The 24,298-nt window shown below is 35.3% G+C and overlaps 1 protein-coding gene across 3 annotated transcripts in view; it reads right to left on the bottom strand.

Moving 5' to 3' along the window:
- Window positions 1-24,298, bottom strand: part of trc (Serine/threonine-protein kinase tricornered) — a 230,655-nt gene that overhangs the window by 16,704 nt on the left and 189,653 nt on the right. For all 3 annotated transcript variants that reach the window (XM_081727837.1, XM_081727836.1, XM_081727835.1), the window contains 6 exons: window positions 21,574-21,748; window positions 19,535-19,742; window positions 10,483-10,600; window positions 9,315-9,454; window positions 5,784-5,963; window positions 1,023-1,146 (listed from right to left, as the gene is read on the bottom strand). In XM_081727837.1, coding sequence (XP_081583963.1) covers window positions 1,023-1,146; window positions 5,784-5,963; window positions 9,315-9,454; window positions 10,483-10,600; window positions 19,535-19,742; window positions 21,574-21,748 — 945 coding nt within the window. The remainder of the gene's footprint in view (window positions 1-1,022; window positions 1,147-5,783; window positions 5,964-9,314; window positions 9,455-10,482; window positions 10,601-19,534; window positions 19,743-21,573; window positions 21,749-24,298) is intronic.

Here is a 24,298-nt window from a genome sequence, read left to right as displayed (position 1 = left end):
CATTAATATAAATAGTGCAAAATATATTTCCTCTTTATCGTATCTTTTAGCGTTTATATATTTTTCACATTTTTGGATAGACCCGTGCCTACACGGCTTACCCGCTAAAGCCGCCACTGGTTAACCTACTGATGCATCTATTAGTTGAAAAAAGAATACGATACGATAAATACTATATACTGCTGGAAATTTAAAAGGCAACACCAAGAAAGAGGCAACAGACTTATCCCACATTTGCAGAATGTGTAGAGGATAGAATGGTTAGTAGTGCAGCAATGAGCGGTCATGCTCCTGGGAACAGCAATCAGAGATAAGCCACAGAGTAGTGGGTGTGACGGGCAAATGAATACAGCACAATTTCAGTAGGCCTCTGTGTTTGATCATAGGAAGACTTGTAGCACATCGTGACTGTGGATTATCTTTCCATCACATTGGTGCTAGTGTTAGACTGGATGCAGTCACAATCGATGGCTCCAGAAATGCAACTGTGATTAGATGAAGTATTATTTTTTTATCATCAGTACTGAACTATTCTGGAAGACGACACTGAATCACCCATCAAGAATTCTTTTTTTCCACCACAGAACCAGTTTCTATCAATTGCTTATATTCTATATTAGAATGACAAGACTTTATTCACTAAACTAAAAATAATAAGGAATTTCTCGTTGCACTGTACACAATGCCCTTGTCATCCCATTCAATGTTTCATACGTACATGCATATCAGTATATAGTCAAAAGATGTGATTCCTAATGAACGTCTGTACCAGAAATTCGAAACCCTACTATTCCAGCATTATTTATTGTTGAACCATTCTTATTGGTAGTAATTCTACCGGCCATACTATACATAAAATATTACTTACAAAGCTATTTCACTATTACACATACAATTTACAATCAATCATTATCTGCATAAGTATCCACTTTAGAAAGTAAATTCTGACATTCAGTAAAACATCCGTTCAACTTTGGCAATACTGCATAGAAATATGCAATAAATTATTTAAATGCGAATACCTGAGAATAGTATCCTTTGCTTCTTCTGAAATAGGAACCTCAGGGGGAAAAGTAAGTGTTTCCCGCCAATTCATTACTTTCCTATAAGTTTCCTGAGGATTTTCACTGCAGAACGGTGGGTAGCCTGAAAATAAAAATTTACTTATAAAACATGATTAATACTGCTGAACAGAGAATTGCATACGAAATTATTTTCTGTATACACTTTCTAGCATATTTATTTTAGTTTGATGTAAATGTGATTTGTTTTTTAAAGCGTTTTCGTTACTTGATACCGAACATTTAGAGATCTATTAAAGATGACTTTTTTTTTTTTTTTTCGTCGCTTCAATTTGTATTGCTTGGCACTCACATTCAACTTTATACATCATCAATTTCTGATTAAGAGTTCGTACAGTACAGGTACATATCAAGTTTTTCTTCTTTTATATAGTAAAAAAAGATAAACAACGAAACAAAGAATCCATTTAAAAAAATATTTACTTCAACTGAATGAAATTTAATAATTTTTCATATAAATAGTTAATGTGAATTTTTATACGAAAGAAAGCAACTTTGACAGTTTCTGTGTATACAGTATCATAGGAAAATAATATAATTTTGATGTAATGCCACGCAATTTACCTGAAGCAAGAAATATCACCAGTTCGCATGTAATTATTTTTTTCCAATAATCAACATTTTCATTATCATTATGAATGAAAGAAACAGTGGTATGATTCTACACAAAAATAAAATTACTGCAACGTATGAAGACCAATTTTGAAGTGGGTGTTAAAAGATACTTCCAGTTCGGTTTTAAAATATTGTTTTTCTATCTCTTGTACACATTCCTCTTTGACATACTTTACTACTATTTATTATAATATTTGATATAATTAACAATTAATTTACGCACCATTTACTGATGAAATAATCAGGGTGGATTGATTTAAATCAGTCTGATTTAAATCACGATTTTAATCAAGATTTAAATCACTTGATTTTTTAAATAAAAATCGTTGATTTAAATCAAATTCCGAAATAAATTAATTTAAAGTGAAAATAAGTAAAATCCCGTTTCTGTTCTGTTATTTCGACAATGGAATATAATAATCATAGTACAATGAAACTCAAATGTACAGCACAGTCTGAAAACTAGTATCATGCAAAGGATGATTAGGGAAAATCCCACTTTGAACGGGTAACGGGAGAATCCTGCTTTCTTCTCTTCGTAACATAGGGTTTTTAAATCATTAACTATTCGAACGGAAAAATCACCATGGACATTTAAGGCAAAAATTATTTTGTGTCCACGTCTGTTTGTTTCTAGATAATAGGGGCGTATTTAGAGGGGTCCGATCCCCTTTCCGAAACAAAAAAAAAAAAAAAATAAATAAAAAATAAAAAATAAATAAATAAATAAATAAATAATTAAAACTTGAGGCGAAATTTATGTATTAAATACATAGAAGTTCCTCGGGATCGTAATACGGCAAATTTTGGATGCGTTAAAATATCGAATAATACTTTTGATAAAGTGGATTCTTTCAAATATCTAGGATCAGTATTAACAGACGAAAACGATATTTACGAAGAAATAAAATGTCGACTAAAAGCAAGGAATTCTTGTTATTATTCAGTTCAAAATCTCTTGTCACGAATTTTTTCCAGGAATTTGAAGATTAAAATATATATGACTGTTGTTCTCAGGGTGTCTATCAAGCAAGCATAATTAAATTCCTTGACTTTCCCTGACAAAATTATAATTTTCCCTGACTCTATCATTCTTTTTTTTCTTAGTGTAACTCACGAAAAGTAACTTATATTTAAATCATGAAAATGAAATCTTTCAGTTTTACGTCCCACGATTATGCCGGTTAGGCTAAAGGAGACGGTGATGATGAGAGATGAATGAAATGAAAAAAGTAAGAGGAAACGGGAAAACCCCGAGAAAACCCACGAGCACGGTGTTTGTCCACCACAAAATCCACACGGCGCGAGCTGGGATCGAACCAGGGACCCCAAGCACCGGAGGAGAACGCTCTACCAGTGAGCCAGCGCGCCCCCAACTTATATTTATTACCTGTAATTTATGACTATTTTAGTGACATTCCTTCATCCCTCACAGCCTGGGAAAGATTTTTCCCTGACTTTCCCTGACCCTGAAAATTCCCTGACTGCCTGACTGGTAGACACCCTGGTTCTGTATGGTTGCGAAACATGGTCGCTTACTATGACGGAAGAACGTAGACTGAAAGTATTTGAGAACAAGATCCTGAGACGAAAGTATTTGAGAACAAGATCCTGGACGAATATTAAGACCCAAGAAGAACGGGTATGGCGGAAACTTCATAACGAGGAACTACATAATTTATACGGTTTACCAAACATTGTTAGGGCCATCAAGTCTAGGAGACTCAGGTGGGCAGGTCATGTAGAAAATAGGAACATTTTCAAATTCTTAACTGGAAGACCAATCGGCAAACGACCATTAGGGAGATCTAGGCGCAGATGGGATGAATCTCGCAGAAATAGGAATACAATGTAGAAACTGGATCCAGTTGGCTAAGGATAGAAGTCAGTGAAGAGTTTTCGTGAACGGCATTGAACCTCCGGGTTCCATAGGCCATAGAGTTAATTAGTTAATTTTAGGCGAAATTTATGTACTTGACATGTATTTCGTGCCGCTGGCTATTTCCGATTTTCTAAAAATATACCCCTGCCAAATATCAGTAACTTTCGTGAAAAGAAAAGTTTTGTGTTGATAAACCTTGCTGTACGTTTTTTCTTTAAAGCTTAAGAAACATTGTTTGGGATTGAAATAGGTTAACGATTGGGGATTAATTCAAAATTAAACCAAAATATTTTCACTTAAATGGCATAATTGTCATTTAATATTAATTCCTAATGTATTTTCTCCAGTTCGCGACTTGCATTATACGAGGAGAAAGATTTGATTTAAATCAAAAAAATCGATTTAAATCAAAAAAATCAACAAAAATTATTTTTATTTAAAAAATCATGATTTTTTTCCACCCTGGAAATAATGTTACGTTCCTATCAGTAATCAACACGGTCTTCGTCTGAGTCATATTCTTTAAATCTGAGGTCGTTTGGTTAGTCGAAAAATGAAAGACTACTACTGAAATTTTTATAACATCATCTTTTCAGTACTTAAACATAGAACGACTTCAAGAATACGCTTACTACTGAACAGTACGCCATAAAAATTTCCATCGATACAAGTGACCGTCAGACGAGATACCCAACAATGGATGACTCCCTGGAAACGCTAGCTACTCCAAATTACAGTATACAGTTTGTATGACTAAAAGGCTAAATTATAAATGAGACTTTAAAATTTATTTATTTAATTATTTTGCAGTAATTTCAAATCTGAAAATACGGAATACTAAAATAAATAAAATAGACAAATTTAAATAAATCTTTACCAAATGAATCTGTAAAACATTAATGATTTCTATGCTGTTCTATCGTTTGTTTACTCAATTTACAGGCCAATGGCGTAGGAAAGGGGAGCCCAGGTGCTTCCTTTCGTAAATAGTTGCAACAACGTACTTTGATACTTGTTCTAGCTATATTTTAGTTCTTATCTGTATTGAACAACTCGGAATATGAAAAACTTTTTGGGCCACTTATTACTAGTGAATACTTAGGCTCAATTGGTGCTCATTATTTATTGTTTTAATTAATTTATTATAGTTAGATTTTCTATTTCTTTTATGATTATTTCCGTTACCTTGCAAATGCAGCTGTACATTTATTATAAATTTATTATATTAACCAATTTATTATATTTCGTTTTATTACTAGTTTATCCTAAATGTCTCCCTTGACAAACACATACATAACAACACTAAGCTCCCTAAACAAAAATCCTGGCCACGCCACTGCTACAGGGTATATTTAAGGTGTAAGATAGCGCTCTTAAAATTACCCGAATAATTACTTGGATATTCGTTATTCGACCAATTATTCGTTATGCGTACTCTCGAATAATATTTCAATTTTAATAGTACTATAGTGTTAAGTTGTGCTAGCTTTTCTTTTAAGCAAAATATTAAAGATCTCTTCAGCATCATTTCCAACTAAAGTCTTTCTATTTCAAGTGAGTCCTCGGAAAATATGTGAAACATACTTCGGTCCCAACCCCGCAAACCTCTTACGGAGGAAACCCTTCCTTTGCTTAGGGAAAAGAAGTAAATGACCTCGGCTGTTGGTAATTTGTCATTCAGTCGTTTGGTCTTGACGAGTGTTAGATCGTAGGCTACTTAGAATAGCTAACAAGACAGTGCGCAGCGAAGTCTGTGAAATAATTTCTTTGTGACAACGCTGCCGCATCAAGAATTGAAAGATTTCGACCAGAGCAACTTGTCCTTCCTCTTTCGAGGAAGGTACGGTCAAACACACATCGAGAAGCGTCAGTGGGGGCACATTTGAAATAGAAAGGTTCTAAAAAGAGTAAAATGAGCCTCATTATCAGTGGCGTTGGCAAAGAATTTTTGGGTTTTAATACACACTCCATCTTGAGCATGAAAAAATAAATAAATAAATAAATAAATAAAAAACATTTTTCATATTAAGATATGTACACAAAAATCCTTATTATAAATATTATAAATGAACAATTTCCCTCGTATTAACACAAATGCTGAAGATCTCTAAGCCCCTACTTATCCTTGGCTATAATACAAATATTAATTCAAACCTGCTAGAAGTACTATTAGGAAAGGTAAAACTGAAGTCTAAAATAATTACCTATAAGCATTTCATACATAATGACTCCTAAACTCCACCAGTCACACGCTGGCCCATAGCCTGTCTGAAGAAACACTTCAGGGGCTATGTAATCTGGAGTTCCTACTGTACTATACGCTAACGCTCTTCGGTTCTTTTTCCAACTCTCTGCTCTTCGTTTGCTATCCATTGGACTGGAAGCTGAAACATAATGCAGCTTATTCGTATTAATAAGTCTACTAAAAGACAGTCAAAATAATGTTTCATTAATTATCTTCACTGGTCTCACTTTCATATTTTATTTTTTCCGGAAATTCTGGTAAATATACTTACACCTATGCCTAAAACAAAGCAGCCTGAGCGTGGACATAGAAAAATACAAATAATTCTTTTAATAATAATGATATTAAAAAATCAAGGTAATTTTGTTAATAAAATACTGTATAAGTACACTGGTTTATCCTCGAAATATTAAAATACATACATATATGTATATAAACTTGTTTTTAAAAGGAACAAGAGTAGAATGGTTCGTAAATATTTTGATTGATAAAAGTGACCCACTTGGAAAAGTTTGAGAAACAGTGATTTAGAGAATACGTACTAAACCAACAGTTTCAAGTCATGATCGGCTTATCACCGCATGTAAAGGAGAAGGAAAAAAAAAAAAAGAATGGAATAAGTATTCTTATTTATAATTGAAAACCAAGTATTTCTATTTAATGCTTTCCGCGTTAAATCTAAACAAAGTAGATTCATTTGTATTCTATATTTATAGTCTATGTTCAGTATTTATAGTATTTGTATATATATCTAAGAAGGAAATCTGTATTTTAAAAATACGTTGTAATTACTGTTTTCATCAAATCTTCACATAAGTTTCTTCAAAACCTGAATACACATTACGTATGTGACGTTTCAGCATAACGATAGTACCCTCAGGTAACGCCTGTCTCTTCTAATAATAATAATAATAATAATAATAATACTTTATCGACTTCCTGACAAATGCTCTTTCACTATTATTCTTTGATACCTAGACAGCACCAACCAAAATAAAAACAAAGGAATAAGGGCTTGGCAAAACATACAATGTATGAAATTTGTATCAATAAAATTATGTATGAAATTCGATAATTTGTATTTCATGATCTTTTCTCTTAAAGAAGTTAATATGGAACTCAATTTATTCCATTGTATCCCTCAAAATATGTGTTCAAATATTTGTTTTCCTAATGTTACTATTGTCAATGAATATATGTGGATAAGGTTGTTTTGGAAAGAAAGAAAGAAAGAAAAAGGACAGCCATGATGAAATGCTTTGTTTATATTACGTTAAGAGTTTTTTTTTTTTTTTTTTTTAATACTGCTTTGTATACAAAATGCTAAAACTAAAGATACAAATCTGCATTAAGAATATTAGAAAATCACTTACTGTCACTTTCAAATTTTGTCACTAAATGCTTGTAAATTGTTATCGATTCACATTTTGACCCATACGGCGTTCAACTGAAACCCGTTCGTTCCATGTATTATTGGTATAGTGTGTAGAAGGCGTAATCACTGTTTGTTTGTTTAATAGTGCGTAATGGCTAATGTCCCTGTGTGTTGGGTGTAGGAATGTTGTTGATACGTGTTTCCGTTTTGCAGGTATAACGAGTGGAAGATGGCGTTCAAGATCCCCAATCCGCCCAAACAGGACCAGCGTGCCGTCATCCAGTTTCTGAGTGCTGAAGGTTGTCAACCAGCTGAAGTGTTCCGGCGTATGAAAGATATGTATGGTGATGCATGCGTCTGCAAAACAACAATGGTGGACTGGGCCAGAATGTTTCGGAAGGTGCGTGAACAACCACTGATTATCCCCGTCCTGGTCAAGCCCATGTTGTTGCCACAGAAGACACGCATGAGAAGGTGAATGAGGCTATAGTGTGTTAACTATTGTTAACATCTTTTAACAATTTGTGAAATATTAAAATTTTTATTGTATTAAAATTAAAATATCAAAAACTTTTGATTAAGTATGTACAAGAACTACACATATAGTTATTGTTGGAATATTAAAAAAACTTTCAAATACAAAAACAACTTTAAAATAGACTACAAGGATGTATAACATCCTAGTTGTTTTTGTATTATAAGCCAGTGAAAGTACTTTACAATTTATATAAATACTTCCAAAATTTTACTGTTGGGTAGAAAGAAGACGGGAAGGATTACTGGCAAACGTCTATATTCATCGAGATATGAGAATGTATTTCATACGAGTACTTTCATATAAGTTAACCTTTTTAATTTATTAAATTTTGTCTTGCATTAAAAATGTATTTAAATTGTTCTCATGGAGGTCTCCTGCTAGGCCTATTAAATTACCAAATCCTTCAGATCTCGGTACAGTGAATCTTAACTTGTCTTGAAGATAGCAAACATCTTTAGTGCACTAAATTATTAATTATTTAAATTATTAACTTTAAACATGTCTGCAACATTTGTAAGATGCTTTGTTAATAATCTAATTTGTTATCTAATAAACTTACATCAAACTAAATTTAATTTCAAAACATTTGAAACCTAAATCAATAATCAAAAAAAGAAACCACTATACTACCAATTAAAATAATAGCAATATAAGATACTACCAATTTAGATGATTTATTTAAATGCATCATTAAATCGATCCTTAAATATCAGTAAATCGATACAACAATAGCTGCGGATCGACGCATTACCATGTAGTATTCAATCCATAGCTTGTGACTTTCACATCTTTGGGCCTCTAAGGAAGGCATTGAAAGGTCAGAGATTTCAGACTGACGCTGACGTTCAGGACGCTGTGCGTGATTGGTTTGATAGTCAGCCGTCCAAATTTTACATGGACGGCATTTATAAGTTAGTGACACAGTGGGACAAGTGCCTCAACGCTCATGGTGACTTCTGAATAATATTTTTACTGCACGCTAACCGCAGACGCCTCTAGATATTGTATAAGTTTCCGCTTGAAATAAAAATTTATTTCATGAATTATGACCACTGAACGGGTTTCATTTAATCGCCCCTTATATTTAATTAAAAATGATATTTAATTATTTGCTCAAATCTGAATTTACCTTCGTTTACGCGCTATCTGGATTACGATTGAGAAATTTTTGATTGATCTAGGGAGCGCCACTGTAAACATTTCTTTCACTTCGGCGGGAGCTCATGTGGTTCGATCTCACGTTAGGTCCACGTGTCATATAGCGTCGCTGCTGAACGGGACGCTAAACTCAAATCTAATTTCTTTCACTCGCTCGAACTATCTTTATGTGAAATAAGTACCTGTCACCTTTACTTGAAGAATCTTTAACCTTCTCCAGTCTTTCATAATTTCGCCAAAAATAATACGTGAACACTACCAAGCGACCATTAACAAAAGAACACCGTATGCCCCAAACTGAACTGACAGTTCTTTTATAGCTAGCTATTCCGTTTCTCACCACAGACTTCACACAGAACTTTTAGAAGTACACTCTTGTTTTATTTAGTTAACATAAAAAAATATGGAATAATACTTACTGAAATCTGAAGGCTTAGCTTGGCTTAAATCCCTGTAAAATTCTGTGCGATGAGACTTCTTAAGTCCTGTACACAGCCCAAAGTCAGAGAGCTTGATATGACCTCTAGCATCAAGCAGCAAATTATCTGGCTTGATATCCCTACACAACAAAGTATAACATTATATTAATACTATAAAAGGAAAATTCAGATAGAAAAGGAACAAATACACAGAAAGTGTACGGTTTGTTCCGTTGAACAACAATATTAATACTTCGTGCTCTATATTAAAGTAGGTACTGAAGTGTACGTTATTTTAAACATTTAAATATTTGAAACTGCTACATTTGTTACGAACCATCTATTGAGGAAATTATGTTTCTTATTTTTTAAGGACATCCACACCCTCCTAATATAGATCTCAAAATATGATTGTCAATAAGAGGTGTGGCTGAAACAAATTAAAAAAAAAAAAAAAAAACTCAGGCTTTCTTTATGTGTTCACTACCTCTTAATTGAGGTAACTTCCTAATTGCTTTACAATGTTCAATCAATACTGAAAAAATGTTTTTCCACCGGGAATCGAACGCCCTATAGAAAAAGATATGTGCGCGATACATTCTATTGGTTATGTAGTCAGAAAAATAATAAAACATTACAATATATAAACAGCAGAGAAACTCTTAAAACCCTTGATGAAATCAGATAAAATTCTCCAGCAGTATAGTGAGTACTAAAGAGCTACATCCAAACTGCTGAGGAAAATTTTCTGCAACAAAATGTCTGTCATATAAGGGTTACGAAGAATATCGAATTTTTGTATCATAGAAAACTGCTTACTACTACAACTGAATATAAAATTCCATCTATTTAATTTATTCGCGTTCTCCGTCTACACTACTGCCTCATAGATATCACGAAATGCTATTCCTTAAGTTAGGAAATATTTCATCCTTTTTTTCTTCACTTTACTCTATATTTTATTTTGTTAACCTTAAATGTGTTTCCCGATGAAGCTATCTAGATAAGTCGTACGAAATATCGAAGAACACATGAATGAAATTTCAACATCTACCAGGAGTTTTCTATAATTCAGTTACAATGATGAAACTGGTATATAACTCCTTATTAAATTAGTAATAGTTTCCATTTCAATTTTATAATTTAAAATTGATTTAAGCTGACTTACCTATGGATGAAACCTAATTTATGAATTGAATCTATTGCTAAAGCTGTTTCTGCTATGTAAAACTGCGTGCATTCCTCTGATAATGTATCTTTCTTCATTAACAAGGTCATCATATCACCTATGGGAAAAAAAATAAAGTTTAAATAACTGCATATAAAATGTAAAAATATATAACATCTGAAACACTATAGGACTTAGTTGTAAAATTGTCATATTTAAAGCAGTTAGATAAAAAGTTAAGACAGACACAGATGTTAAGAAGGTGCGAAAAGAGCACTCGTAGTTCAGTAGTATTAAGATATTGCACTATTTCTGCTCAAGCTTGTACAAAGTCAACCCTTAAGAACCACCAGTAACAGTTACCCAGATCACAAATCTGTTCTAACTCTCGTGGACGAAGCATTTTAAATTAGGGAGAGAATGAACACCAGAATGAAGTTCCTAGAATGAACAGATCATTCCAGAATGTTTAGAATCAAAGTTATGAAGGTATACCGTCTTTCAGAAATTATTAAGATATTCTGTTAGAAATCTGCCTCTCTACGAAAACTGAAGACGTATCCAAGAATCTGACGTGATTTTCCTGTCAAGACTTCTGTAAGTTAGTTTTGATTTGGTTCGTAGAACCTTACGATCACTTTGACCGGTTGAATTGATCAAGACACCGTAGGGAGTCACTCAAGTCATGAATATAAATTGAATCTCTAGACACATAACTTGAAACTATACGTAAACGATTAATTGCAGACTTGTCTAGCTCTGTTCATTTTCCATCTTAATTATATAAAAGAGACCCCGCTCATCAATGCTGACCCATCTGTGTATTATAGTTAGAAATGTGGAATTTGGGCAGTAAATCTTTTTGTCGCGAAAGCACGCTATAAGAAAGGATTTTTTTTTAAAATTCGTATCCTAAAATGGGGGTAAAAGTTCATTTCTTCCCCCTCAAGAGTAGTATGTCTGAAGAAATCCTGCAATTAGGAAGATGAAATTCGGCATATGAAGAAAGTAGGAAGATATGGGAGAACCCCGAGAACCCCCCCCCCCACACACACACTCACACCGTGTTTGTCAACCACAAAGCCAGCTTAGCGCGAGCTGGCATCGAACCAGAAGGATATGCTTAAATTAGGTGTGTAAAATTCAATTTATAGATTAAAAAATAACGGAACACGTATCTTAGCGTTTACGAAAATTCCACTCCTACACGGGGAAAGATGTGCAGTTTGTATATTCCCGATTTTTTTATTCAGAAAATGGCCTATGCGAGGATATGCCGAACTGGACCAGTCAGCCGGCATGTGGCACTCATACCTCTGCACTGATGTGTAGTCAGCATATCGCGTCACTCTGCCTTTAATGCTAGCTTATTAGACCGAAGTTCGCCAGTTCTTTATTCAAGTAACCTAACCCATCATCCTCACAGTTCTAGGCAGACGCCACAATGCCAACACCATTTGGTGAGTACAAACGGGCACTCATGTTCCTCTGACTCAGAGATCCGTCAGCGGTTAGAGCGTTGGCACATATTGTTACTTTGTTTAAAATTAAGGGAATATATATTTTAGCGTTTTCAAAAAGTTCGTTTCTAAAGGAGAAAAATTTCAAAAATTTCTAAAATATTCAGGTTTCCTATTTTATGTTTATTAAAACCTTATCTTTCCCTTGCGAAGAACGAGGACTTCTCCTAATTAGAATACATTGCATCTATTGCATATGTATCCTTTTAAAACTTCCTACTTAATAGTCATCGGAACTCGTGCTATGGTTACCGAACTGGCAACATCGATGTAGTCACATCTTTATACGAATGAACTGAGTTGGTGAAGTAAAACAGAAGTTCACAAATACGGCCATCGATAATTCGGTTCCTTCAAACTTTTGGCATAGACTTCAGAGCGCATTTTAAAATTTTTCGCGTTGGCGTGCTACTATTTTCTGGAGCCGCCCTTTATGTTTTGATGGCAGTACAGTCGATAATCAATTGATGGGTATTGCTTGCATCTATTAAGAAGTACTCCTGCTCATTCATTTCCTTTATCATTTATCTGCTACTGTATAGTTCCATTATGGATTCAGCACAGAAAAAAGTGGCGTAAAACGTAAACATCTTTGCTGTTTTCTTTAAAGGATTATGTAGGTAGCTGTTTTCTGTTAAATATATATACAGCGTATATAACTCTCCAAAACCAGGCAATTTCGAAATTCAATACCACTCGAGTCCGGATATTGAATGTCAAATGAAAATGTATGGATTTAAGCAATGATCCTTCCAAAAAAGAAAAAGAAAATCTTAAGTTTTGTTTCAGAAGTAATAGAAAGTTAAAAAGATATCTAACTTACGAGATGGTATCAAAAAATTTCGAGACTAGTTCTGTAACAAGCCAACAGATTGAAGAACAAGGCTGCACGCATAGGCACAGGGAGCACTGACCTTCATAAGTCAGTGTGCCAAGTGACATCGTCCTGTTTACATCGGGAACTGTGCAGCTGGTCTATTCTGACTACGTACATTACCGCGTCTGCGATATGATGATGGATAGCAAGTTAGAACAACGAGCGAACGTGAAATTTTGTGTGAAACTGAGCAAATCATCCACAGAGACGCTTGATATGATTTAGCAAGTTTTTGGCGATGCTGCAATGAATCGTTCGAGGTATTCTGAGTGGCACGGATCTTCAAGAGTGGAAGAACATCACTGGAAGACGAAGAGAGATCAGGACGATCTTCACAACACCCGAAAATGTTTAAAACCATTGGGCAACTTGTGCTCAGGATGGTCGGAGAAAAATTTACAACATTGCTGCGATTGTCGGTGTGTCATATAGAACAGTACACACAATCCTTACGTGTGATTTGAACATGCGCTGTGTTGCTGTCAAGTTGGTCCCGTCTGCTGACCCAGGAACAGAAGGAACACCGTATCGAAGTCTGCCAAGCGTGACATTGATGACCCGTCCTTCATGTCGATCATTACTGGTGACAAAACTTACGTGTTCGGGTATGACCCTAAGACAAAGCAACAGTCTCCACAGTGGAAGAACCTATCATCTCCACGACCGAAAAAGGTGAGGTAGGACCAGCTCGAACAGATCATGTTCATCGTCTTTTCCGACATTCACGGCACTGTACATCATGAATTCATCACCTGGAGCTGACCGTCAATAGCGAGTTCTACTGCCAGTTTTAAGGCGTCTGAGGCAGGATATTCGACGAACGCGATCGGATCTGTGGTTCGCGAAAAACTGGCTGCTACATGATGCAAGTGACACTTTTGGATCACTTGCTGGTTTTTATGTTTAAATAATGTTTTTAAATATATATATTGTTTTATATAAGTATATTGGTATTGATTTATATGTTTTAAGTTATTATTATTATTAGGTTAAGAAATCCAGATCTGGTCATTGGGTGATTAATTATTGTTATTATTAATTGTATGTAAATGTAATTGTTGTATTTTTTATGTATATTTATATTATTTCTGTTTTCAGCTATTATATAAAAAATACCTCTAGTAAAAGGAATAGTTAGATAGCAACTCTGTTTCAGGGAATAACAGTCAGTTTGAAAGCATTCAGAGAAAGCTTGTTGGTGGGAGAACCCTCCTCCCTACCACTCGTTTTTTCTACATAGCTATTGATATGATAGCTTTCCTATATAAACAGAAGATTTTTACAGGAAAGGGGTCAGTTGACCGTCAGTCTTGGGGAAGACTTCGAACAGTCTCCTAAATGTAGTCTATAGGACGGACTCGGCTCGGTGAGCCGAGTGGGAGCTTTTTTCTCCCCGTAAGAAAATATTATGACTTCAAGTAAAGAGGGGGAGTATTACGGTGGTCTTGCTTAGACTCGTCAGGTTCTCCGAGTCTTAAATAGGGCAGAAGGCATGAGCTATATTAGGTTCTACCTTCTAGTAGGTTTTTATTTTTGAGGGACTTCTTTCTTGGACTAAAATGAGGTCCTGTGAGAAGAAGGGATATAGAAATATAATTCTTATACTAATTCAAGAAACAGATTTTTTCTAGGGAATTAGGCCCTGTAGAATAGGGACAGGATTTGATCCTTGAAATGCTACATTCCATATTTAGGTGGATATGGCATTTAGATTAACAATTCCCTGATACTAGGATTTTTGAGTACGTGTTTCAAATCTGAAACTGTATACGGCTTTGGTCGGTTATAAGGTAATTTGTTCCTCTTGCAGGACGCAATAGATTTTTATGAATACTCTGAACACAGATTCCTGGGTTCGATTCCTCGAAGTAGATTCATAAGAGGCTACTGATAGAGTTTTTAGATTTTTTTTTTTTTTTTTTTTTTTGAATCACATCTCCTAATTCAGGGAGTATGGTTCTTAACTAACCTTTACCTGCCAGATCTATTTAAGGATCTTTCGATACTTTAGGGCGAACTCATTCTCCTTACCTACCTATCCCTATAATAAGTTTTTAGATAGATATCCTAGTGCATCTCCTATTTAAGGGAGTACACGAAATAGGCCAGGGCTTTTGATGTAGTGAGTCAATGCCCTTTATAAGTTAAGGTTGACAGAGGACGCTTTTAGTGAGGGCTAACCCTTCTGTCTGCCACAGGCACATAATTAGAGAAACCTTAGCTTTATTAAGTTTACTCAAACTAGAGAATAATTAAGGAATTAGAGAAGAGAATACCCAACAGTATTTCTCATGCAATTTTAAAGAAAGATATTTCATAGAATTATCAACTTTTTCTGAATAAACTTTTAATAGAGGTAACTCATGTGTTATGATTTCATATGTAGATAAGATCCTGAGTTATAAACCTGTTAATTAAGTTAATTACCCTAGACTTTACATATTTTATTTTAAGATACGAGTCAGAATATAATTTATTATATTCTAATTTATTTTTTAAAAGTTTGTCGAAAATTTTGTGATAGAGACACGAATAGCTATAGCTCACAGTCTGACGGATTTCAGTGTTACATATAAAAGTAACATAACCATTTAAATATTTTTTTTTCCGACAAACAATGACAACAATGCACTCTGTTACTGTGCTCTCTTCACACGTGAGTTTGTCATCAGAAACAAAACGATCGCACTTCCGCACACTCCACTCGCCAGATTTGACTCCTGCGGACTTCACCATGTTACCGAAGCTGAAGTTCCAGCTCAAAAGTCGCCATTTGGACACCATTGCGGAGCCAGCGCGAATCACAGAAAGTGCTAAACACGCTTCGAACACAAGACTTTGAGGACACATTCCAGCAGTGGCAGAAACGATGGGAGCGCTCTATTGGTTGTCCAAGGTGACTATTTTGAAGGTGATAGTGTGTAAGCGTACATAAATAAAGTACTTTCTTGTAAACATAACTAACCTCGAAACTTTTTGATATTACTTCGTATTTATTTATAGAATTTAATCACTAACAGTCAGATGCTGGTTTCATATTTTTGTTTAATAGTTCATACTAACTATTTGCCTCATATTAAACATATTTCATATCTGCATTAATTTTCCCCACTTTTCGGGACTGCGAAAAAGCCCATAGTTTCAACTCAAAAACTTGAAGCAGACAAATTTGAAAAGCATTTCTACAACTTAACGTCAAATCCTTGTTTACGTAATTTATAAGTTACTGGATTTATATTTAATTACACTTTTCAACACCAGTTATACAAGATGTAAATTAATGTAACAACCGTCGAGAGGTGATTCCTCACACCGAGATTAGCAAAACAGGTTCTATGCAACAACATATAACATATTGGGCATATTGGTAAAATTAGCGACGGATAAGTTCGACGCGGTAGCCACTGAAACCAATAAGCTTAGAGTTGGCGGTCTAAAAAGTCTAGAGGTGGCGCTGGTATTAAATACGTAGTTGCTTGGTTCACACAGACAGGTGGCGTTTGTGTTCAAGACGCTGCGGTACAGGAGTACGGTTATTATGCTGAAAGTGTTCAATAGGACAAATGGCTGTGCTCGACTAAAACATGCTGCGTTATTCAAATCGTGAACAGAACGACACGATATTCATGACGGTCGTGCAGCACACGACTCCATCAGGAGCGTTTTCCTAAGAGACGGCAACCATCATACAGGATGTTTGTAGCAATTTATCGGAGCGTGCATCAAACAGAGACCATACTACCCGCCCAAGTGGATTATGGAAAACTCCGTCGTGTACGAACACCTGTTATGGACGAACATGTGTTAAAAGTTGTGGACAATGAGTCAGGTACGAGTACAAGGAAATTTAGCCATGACACGCATGTTAGTCACATGACTGTGAGGCGTGCGTTACATGAATATACCTTGTACCCAAGGTCCGTCGACCCTACTGTTCCTTTCCTCTTTTAAGGTCGCGTCATAACTACCCTTCTTTGAAAACCGAAGATGCAGTAAAATTGTGACGTCACGGCGGGAGCAGAAACAGCTTTCGCCCAAGATCCTTGTCATTCACCCTTGCTTGTTTCTTTGATTTTTGCAGGAAAGAGTGATTCTTGCTTTCCTGTATTAAGAAAACATTAATTACTGTAGTGCTCGTGTTAGCCTATAAGCATGTCGAATTCTACACTAAGTACTTGTCGCAATTATAGTAAAATACTACGGGTTCCAAAGTTATTTATCATGTATTTCCCTCGGATTTTTTGCGGAAAGTTTGGCAAAAGAAATGCTGTCGGAAAGACATCTTTAAAGTTGAAAACGCCAGCGTCTATCCCGATCATTTTATTCCCGAAGCTTATGGACATAATTTAAAATGTGAGCTTCTAAATATTCTACCCAAGAAAAAGTTTAAACAAGATGTGCCTTCACTAAACTTACCATTACCATACGGAACCGTGTTGATGTAAATAATGAAATAATTAAATGCACGGAAGTTAGGTGTTTAAAGAAAAAAGAGATCAGACATTGGAGTGCAGCCAGTATGTACAAAGCCAAATAATATGTTTACAAACGAAGTTAAAAGAATTGGAAAGCAAGTGATCGTTTCAATAAAGTGGTTAATAACCGGGTGATGATATATTACGGAAAAGTTTTACACTAGGCCAAGTAAATATGCTAATAAATGTCAAGAAAAAACTAAGCTGGATTGATTAAGATATCATTCGTGCATTAACACAATGCACCTCATTGATAAATTATACAATCATCTGCGGTTACAAGTTCGAATCCCCGTACCCAATGTGTCAACATTTCGACGTTGTATGCAAAAATTACCGTTTTTTCCTGGTATTCTTACCCCAGTTTTGAAAATTTTGACTTAGCAAGGCGCTGCTTAAAGAGTCTGGAAAAATTTTCAGTGCTTATATTTGATGTTAATAGGCGCGTATGCTATGACCAAGAGGTTTATTTATATTTAGGACCCCACAGAAATGTCCAGGTGGCAATGATTCGAGGCTTAATAGATGTGTGGAAACAGCCAGTGCATTATGATTTCGATATGATTTGGATAAAATCATAACGAAATTTGAAGTCTCAGGATTCAAGATAGTTGCGATTCTTTCGAAGTTCAATGGTGGCAATATGAGGCTACGTGGTGGTCTCGTTTCACCTTCTTCCAGGCGGATGGAAGCAATAAAATAGTATTACGTATATTTCGAACATTTCACAAGAAAACTGTGAATCGAAGAAAAAAAAGAATATGATTGGCCGACCGTTTTATGTCCTAAGAAAGACAATTCGATCTTGAAACTATTCGACATGGCTAAGACATACTTCAGAATTCGGGTTTTGAATAGAAAAACACAGGAACTCCGCAGGAGGAATGTTCTTTAAGACAGTGGATGCAAAGTTATTCTTCAAGTACTACTCAATGCTATAGTGAGTACATATTGTATTTGTATGTAGTCTTTATTTCTATTGCATTTAAAATTTTGTTTTCCTTTGCAAATTGCTACGGCGTAACATAGGCTTAGCCTACGATATTTGTACCTGCTTCACCGCGGTGACGTCACACTATGACTGGAGAAAGTGGCTACGCAAAAACAGAGAGTTATGAAGGGACCTGTAAAAGCGCGGAACAGTAGGGTCAACGGACCTTGCCTTGTACCCATACCACCCACAAAGAGTACACGGACTGACAGAAACGGATTTCTAACAACATGAAACATTCTGCCAGTGGTTCATTCAACTGACCACTACCATCACGCTGTTTCAGGCATCAGTACTGTTCACTGACGAGGCCACGTTTGGAAGGGATGGTAACGCCAACATGCATAGTACTCACAAGTGGGCAAATGCACATCCTCATAGTACGGTTGTCAATCATTGGAAATCAATGTATCGTGTGGTATTGTCCACGATCAACTGATCGCTCTATACATCCTATCCAAAGACTGAATGGAGCGAGCATTTGACCTTCCTGCAGGATACACTGCCCAAATTACTGAAAAATATTCCCCTAGCGATCTGCCGCAACATGTGGTACATGCACGATAGGGCTCCCACGCACTTCAGTGTAAATGTCTGTTGGTGGTTGAACAACAACCTCCCAAGACAATGGAGGTCCAGTGCAGTCGTCTGCCCAGTCTCCGGACCTGAATCAACTGATTTTTTTTCTGTGGGGAAACATTAAAAGTATGGTGTATGCTACTCCTCTCAACTATGTCAACGACTTGAAACAGCGTATCCATAACGCCAGTGCAACGGGTTCGCTAATCCATGATTCGGCTTTATCATGCATGCATTGCTCTCCATAGTGGGCACTTTATACATCTATGATGTGCACGACGAACTGAAGTTTGTCTCTCTTTGCACATCGATATCTACTACTTAGAACTTACTTTTCCCACGATTTTAGCCCTCCTGGACTTTCCCAATATACTATTTGTTCATAGGGCTTTTTTTTTTTTCTTTCTTATCTGGGTGTCAGGAATCACCTCCTGACGTTTGTTACATTAATGAAGTTACATCCTGTATAAGACGAACTACTGTTCAGGGTGGAATCCCCAAAACTAAAGTTTTAATCTGACGCTTTGTGACCCAACGGCGATCAGGCGCGGAACAAACCGCGAGGTTTCAAGCTACTTCTAACAATTCATAACTGTCAATTCCCACTCACCTCCAGGAAGGAACTCCATTATGAGATAAAGGTTAATGGGATCCTGAAAACTGTAGTACATCTTCACTACCCACTGGTGATCAGCTTCTACTAACACATCCCGCTCGGCACGAACATGGGCAACTTGCTCCTTCTCCAGCATATCGGCTTTCCGAAGAATCTTCATCGCATACACATGCCCTGTGTCCTTTTTCTGTACTAACCGAACCTAAAACAAGAACAGCATTTCAGTTAAAACTTCAAACAAATAATAAACACGTTATTGTTTATCTCAATATACATATTTTTTCTTAATGCTTTATCCAAATATAAATTTTAAACTATTTATCTAACATACCTAAGTATGCCAGTAGATAGAGTAGAAATAATGGGTACCAGATCGTTTTTCCTGTGGTTTAAAAGGACATATCGAAAAGCAGCAAGTATATAGCTGGAGTCAACGAATAGGGTAAGACTAGAATTAGTAGAGCTAGAAATATTAGGTGCTGCACTTAAAGTAATTTGGGCATTTTAACAGAAAAAAAATGTTATCTTGCAAAGAAAATATAAACATTCTTAACTGTTTTCGTTGCACCTTTTTGCATTTTTAATTCTGTTTTGATACTTTTTATTTCTATAATAATAATAATAAAAAAAGGAACACTGAACGTGTAAGACATTACATTACTTTCGCTTCAGTGTAAAGCTCGTCAGGCGAAAGCTGTTGAAGTTAAGTAAGATGGCACCATCAAGATTACCAATCATGGTTATCCGTATATACAAATATTTACTTAGTAACTGGAGATCAGTAGCGTAATTTCAAGTTTTGCTTAGGTGGGGGAGGAAGAGGGGGTAAGTCTCTCCACTAACATTAGGAGTTTCCAGTTTTTCTCTTTAGTATATTACTATACAATTGATTAGAATGTATGTATGTCTCAAATTTATGGAGTGGGATGACTGCCCCGAATCTGCCCATGCATAATGATGCACCTGCTGAAGATGCAGCCTCCCGAGAAAAAAACATTGAAATGTTAAATGTTCCCCGTTTTAGGTTTTTTTCTGCAGTTACGACTTTAATAATATTGTATTCTGGAACAAGTTTTAGAGAAGACGTTTTAATATATGAGTAAGTTTTGAGTTCTTCTAATGTAATTAGTTTTGGTGCTATTTTTACGAATATTTACATTTGAAATTTGCACCTTCTTTTCTAAAGCCTGCCTCTTCACTAACTGACATTTTGCACCTAAAATTCCTAGCTCTAAGGATTACGAATACAATATATAGAACAAATAACTAATTATGGCATTATTTTAGATATTTACTTGTTTACATCACTTACTACTCTAACAATATAAACCACACTGTCTTTCCTACTAAATGAACTAAACTGAAGAATCATTATAAGTATTAAACTAAGGAATGCATCTAAATATTTATCAATGTTCAAATTTTCAATGGGAACCCCCTCCCCCCTTCATCAACGCCTTATTTTTTACGTAAACATACACTGTCCTTTCAATCACATCTCATGGCTTCCATTATATCATAGAAATTATAACATTCTGAAAACAAAATCAATCTATATATCATGATGCATTGTTTGTAACAAATACCTTCAAATACACTCATGTTTTAATGTCAAGAAGTCTGAATTCATCATTTAAAATTTGTTTGATTTGGAGTTCCTTTCTTTTTCGCTTTTCTCACTAAGACTCTCTTATACAATTAAAAGTGTTTCGGCAAAGATATAGTTTCAGTTAAATGTGTCATGGCTAGTCTTGTACACTATCGAGGAGGGTGATAAAATGTTGCAAATGAAAAATGAAATAATTGGTGGACTGAAGAGAGTTGATTAAAATTGGATAACTCCCGAGAAACGATGACATTGATCAGACGCTCCTATTACTTATTATTTTTCTACTAAAGAGTAAGGGTCACGAATGAAGGGTTAATAGAATTTGAAGTTGACGTCTTGGCTGTTCTGAGTAAGTGGATAGTCACTGAACATATCTACAGCATTGTAATTAGACATAATATCTTACTCTCTTTAAACAACGTACCTCTCCAAACGCTCCTCTTCCAATAACCTTCAACGGTTCGAAATCTTCCACTCCAAGGCGAGATCGTTTAAGCCTCAAGAATTCGGTTTCTTTCTGGGCATGCTGCTGTCTCTTCTCCTGTTTCTGTGCTTCCGTGAGACCCTCATCTTTCAGCGATTCCTCTAATTTTGCTAACCTAGAACGAAGGAATAAGGTCATAAAGTACACATCAACAGTATTTTTCAACATTCGTGCATCTAAGATTGATATTTCCAACAAAATAATGTAAGAAATGCATCACCCTCAACTCCGGTATTGAAAATTAATCTAACAAAACAGGAAGCTATATACTGCTATAAAAGATTGGGCTGGCTGAATCCTTAACCTTTTTTGCTAAAAGTTTATGACATGGATTAAAAAGTTGGAAAACTCAACCGTACGTGATCATCCTATTTATTGTTATCAATGCATTGAGGTCACTTTGCGAGTACAAAATCTAGGCGACTAAAATTGGTGGCCTTGACCTTACTGCTATAACGGATTATCCTCCTACACGTAATACGTTCTACCATCTCTTGTTTCCTTCCCTGACCATTTCACAGCTGTAAATACACATACGTAGGTTTCATTCAATAAACACCTTCATAAGCAATAAGGATCTACAGACAAACAAAATTTGTTGATATTATTATTATTATTATTATTATTATTATTATTATTATTATTATTATTATTATTATTATTATTATTAAGTGACTAAAGGTTCTCATGCAACTGTAAGGTTATCAAAGACACGCATTTCCCACCCAAATATGTATTGTTGGAAGGAGACGGGAGATTGAATGAGCTCGTAGCTGTAACTGAAGGGCACCCAGGAACACCACTGTCCGTAAGACTGAAAGGAAGGAACTTATATTTCTTATTACATTTCCTTAAAACGTTTTTGAAATTTCGTCAATCTATTTATTTTACAATAAACACAACCCAAAGCACAATAAACACAACTCATTACAGTCTCCTCCCATTTGCATACATTTAAGATTTTCCTATATATTATTTACTTCAGATCTTGGAAAATACATAGTAATTACACATGTAAAATAAAATAAAGATACAATATACTAAAACCATCTACTGTATTACGTTCTCCGATTTATATTTTGAATATACCTAGGCCTAATTAAAATTTACAAAAAATGCATTGATCAGTCAAATAAAGCTCTTCCACAGAAAAGAGAAATGTCACTTATGATCATTTTAAGCCTTGGATTGTGTTCTATGAAACATTCTAGATCATCATTTTCTGATTTCATGAATCGAAAATATGGCGCCAGGCTTAAATTTATTATTATTATTATTTATTTGTTTATTTATTTGTAGTTATACAAAATGTTATTCGGCCTTTTTGGCCATCTCTATAACAAATAACGCAAGCATTTTGCTTTTTATGAATGATACATGCACTTTATTCTGGTTGGTTTGGGCCAGCCTGAGAAAAACCTACGGCATGGGATCCGAACCACATTAAGCTCCCACCGGGAATTGAACGCATGTCTCTTTCAATGAAAGCACGTATATTAACAATATATCCACGAGGAAGTTCTGTATATTGAATTTTATTATTCATTTCTTAGAGAAGGCTTTTATTTTCGTATTAATTAGAACAAATTTGTAAAAGGCAAATTTTGGGGGGAATTAGGAATTAAGACTTCTGGGCTTTCAGCATCTATGGCCATGTTAGCCCGTCACGTATGAGGGATGACGTCCCTCGGCGAGCACACTATCCGGGGAAAGGGAAGGAAGGAAGGAAAGAAGGAAGCGACCTGGGATCTTATGTTAAGATACAATCCCAACATTTGCCTGGTGTGAATGAGGAAAACTTCCCTCAGGATGACTGGCTTGGAAAAGCTTTTTACACTTTTTCGACTGAGTGATCCCACCGGGAATCGAACCCGGGGCCGCTCGCACCAAATACGAGAGCGTTAGCGACTACTCTACCGAAGCCACAAAAGGAAAATTTAATTTACGAATTATATTACAACAGGAATGTTTTATTAAAACTAATTCTAGGTTTTAGAGACCATATTGATTACTGAAGAACAGAATTGTATCAGATAATGTTGTTCAAGACTCAGCCAAGTAATTTATCTTTCTCACAGATTTCCCCTCTAGAATCCTATACATTCATAAAGATATTCCATACAATGACATCTCCCGCTCCTCTTAGAAGTCTAGACCTAATTATCCGAATAATATTCAGTGACTAGGGACAGTCTTGTTCAAAAAAAAAAAAAAAATCCTAGTCTCGGCATTTCTCATTCAAAGGTTTTATATTCACATACATGAAATACCGTTATTTCATGAATGGGGCTTGTAACAAGAAAACTAAGAGACGAATAATACACGTAGCAGTGTCATATGTACACCACATGATGAAGTTTGGTTCGTATGACGTAATGTTTCCACAATTAATATTGATACCACAAGTTGTGGTAGATTACCCACTTCAGACTTTAGTAGAGAGTTCAGTGAGACGATGGTAGGGCCTACCTATTCTTAGAATGTTAATGCTAGCTATTTAAAAAAAACGCTTCTCGCTATTTCTTACTGTTTTTCCTTTATGTAAATCAATATTAAAACCGAACGTTGTATTGGACTTCTATCCCTTCCTGTTTTAGTAGAAAGTTGAAGGTGGACATGGAATATATTCTTTGGATGCTAAACTGACGTTAGGAAACAATTTGTG

The sequence above is a fragment of the Thermobia domestica genome, chromosome 10, assembly GCF_964235325.1.
Source record: "Thermobia domestica chromosome 10, izTheDome1.hap1.1, whole genome shotgun sequence".
NCBI classification, from domain to species: domain Eukaryota; kingdom Metazoa; phylum Arthropoda; class Insecta; order Zygentoma; family Lepismatidae; genus Thermobia; species Thermobia domestica.
Note: the sequence above shows the minus strand (reverse complement) of the source record. Positions and strands in the feature narration are given on the sequence as shown.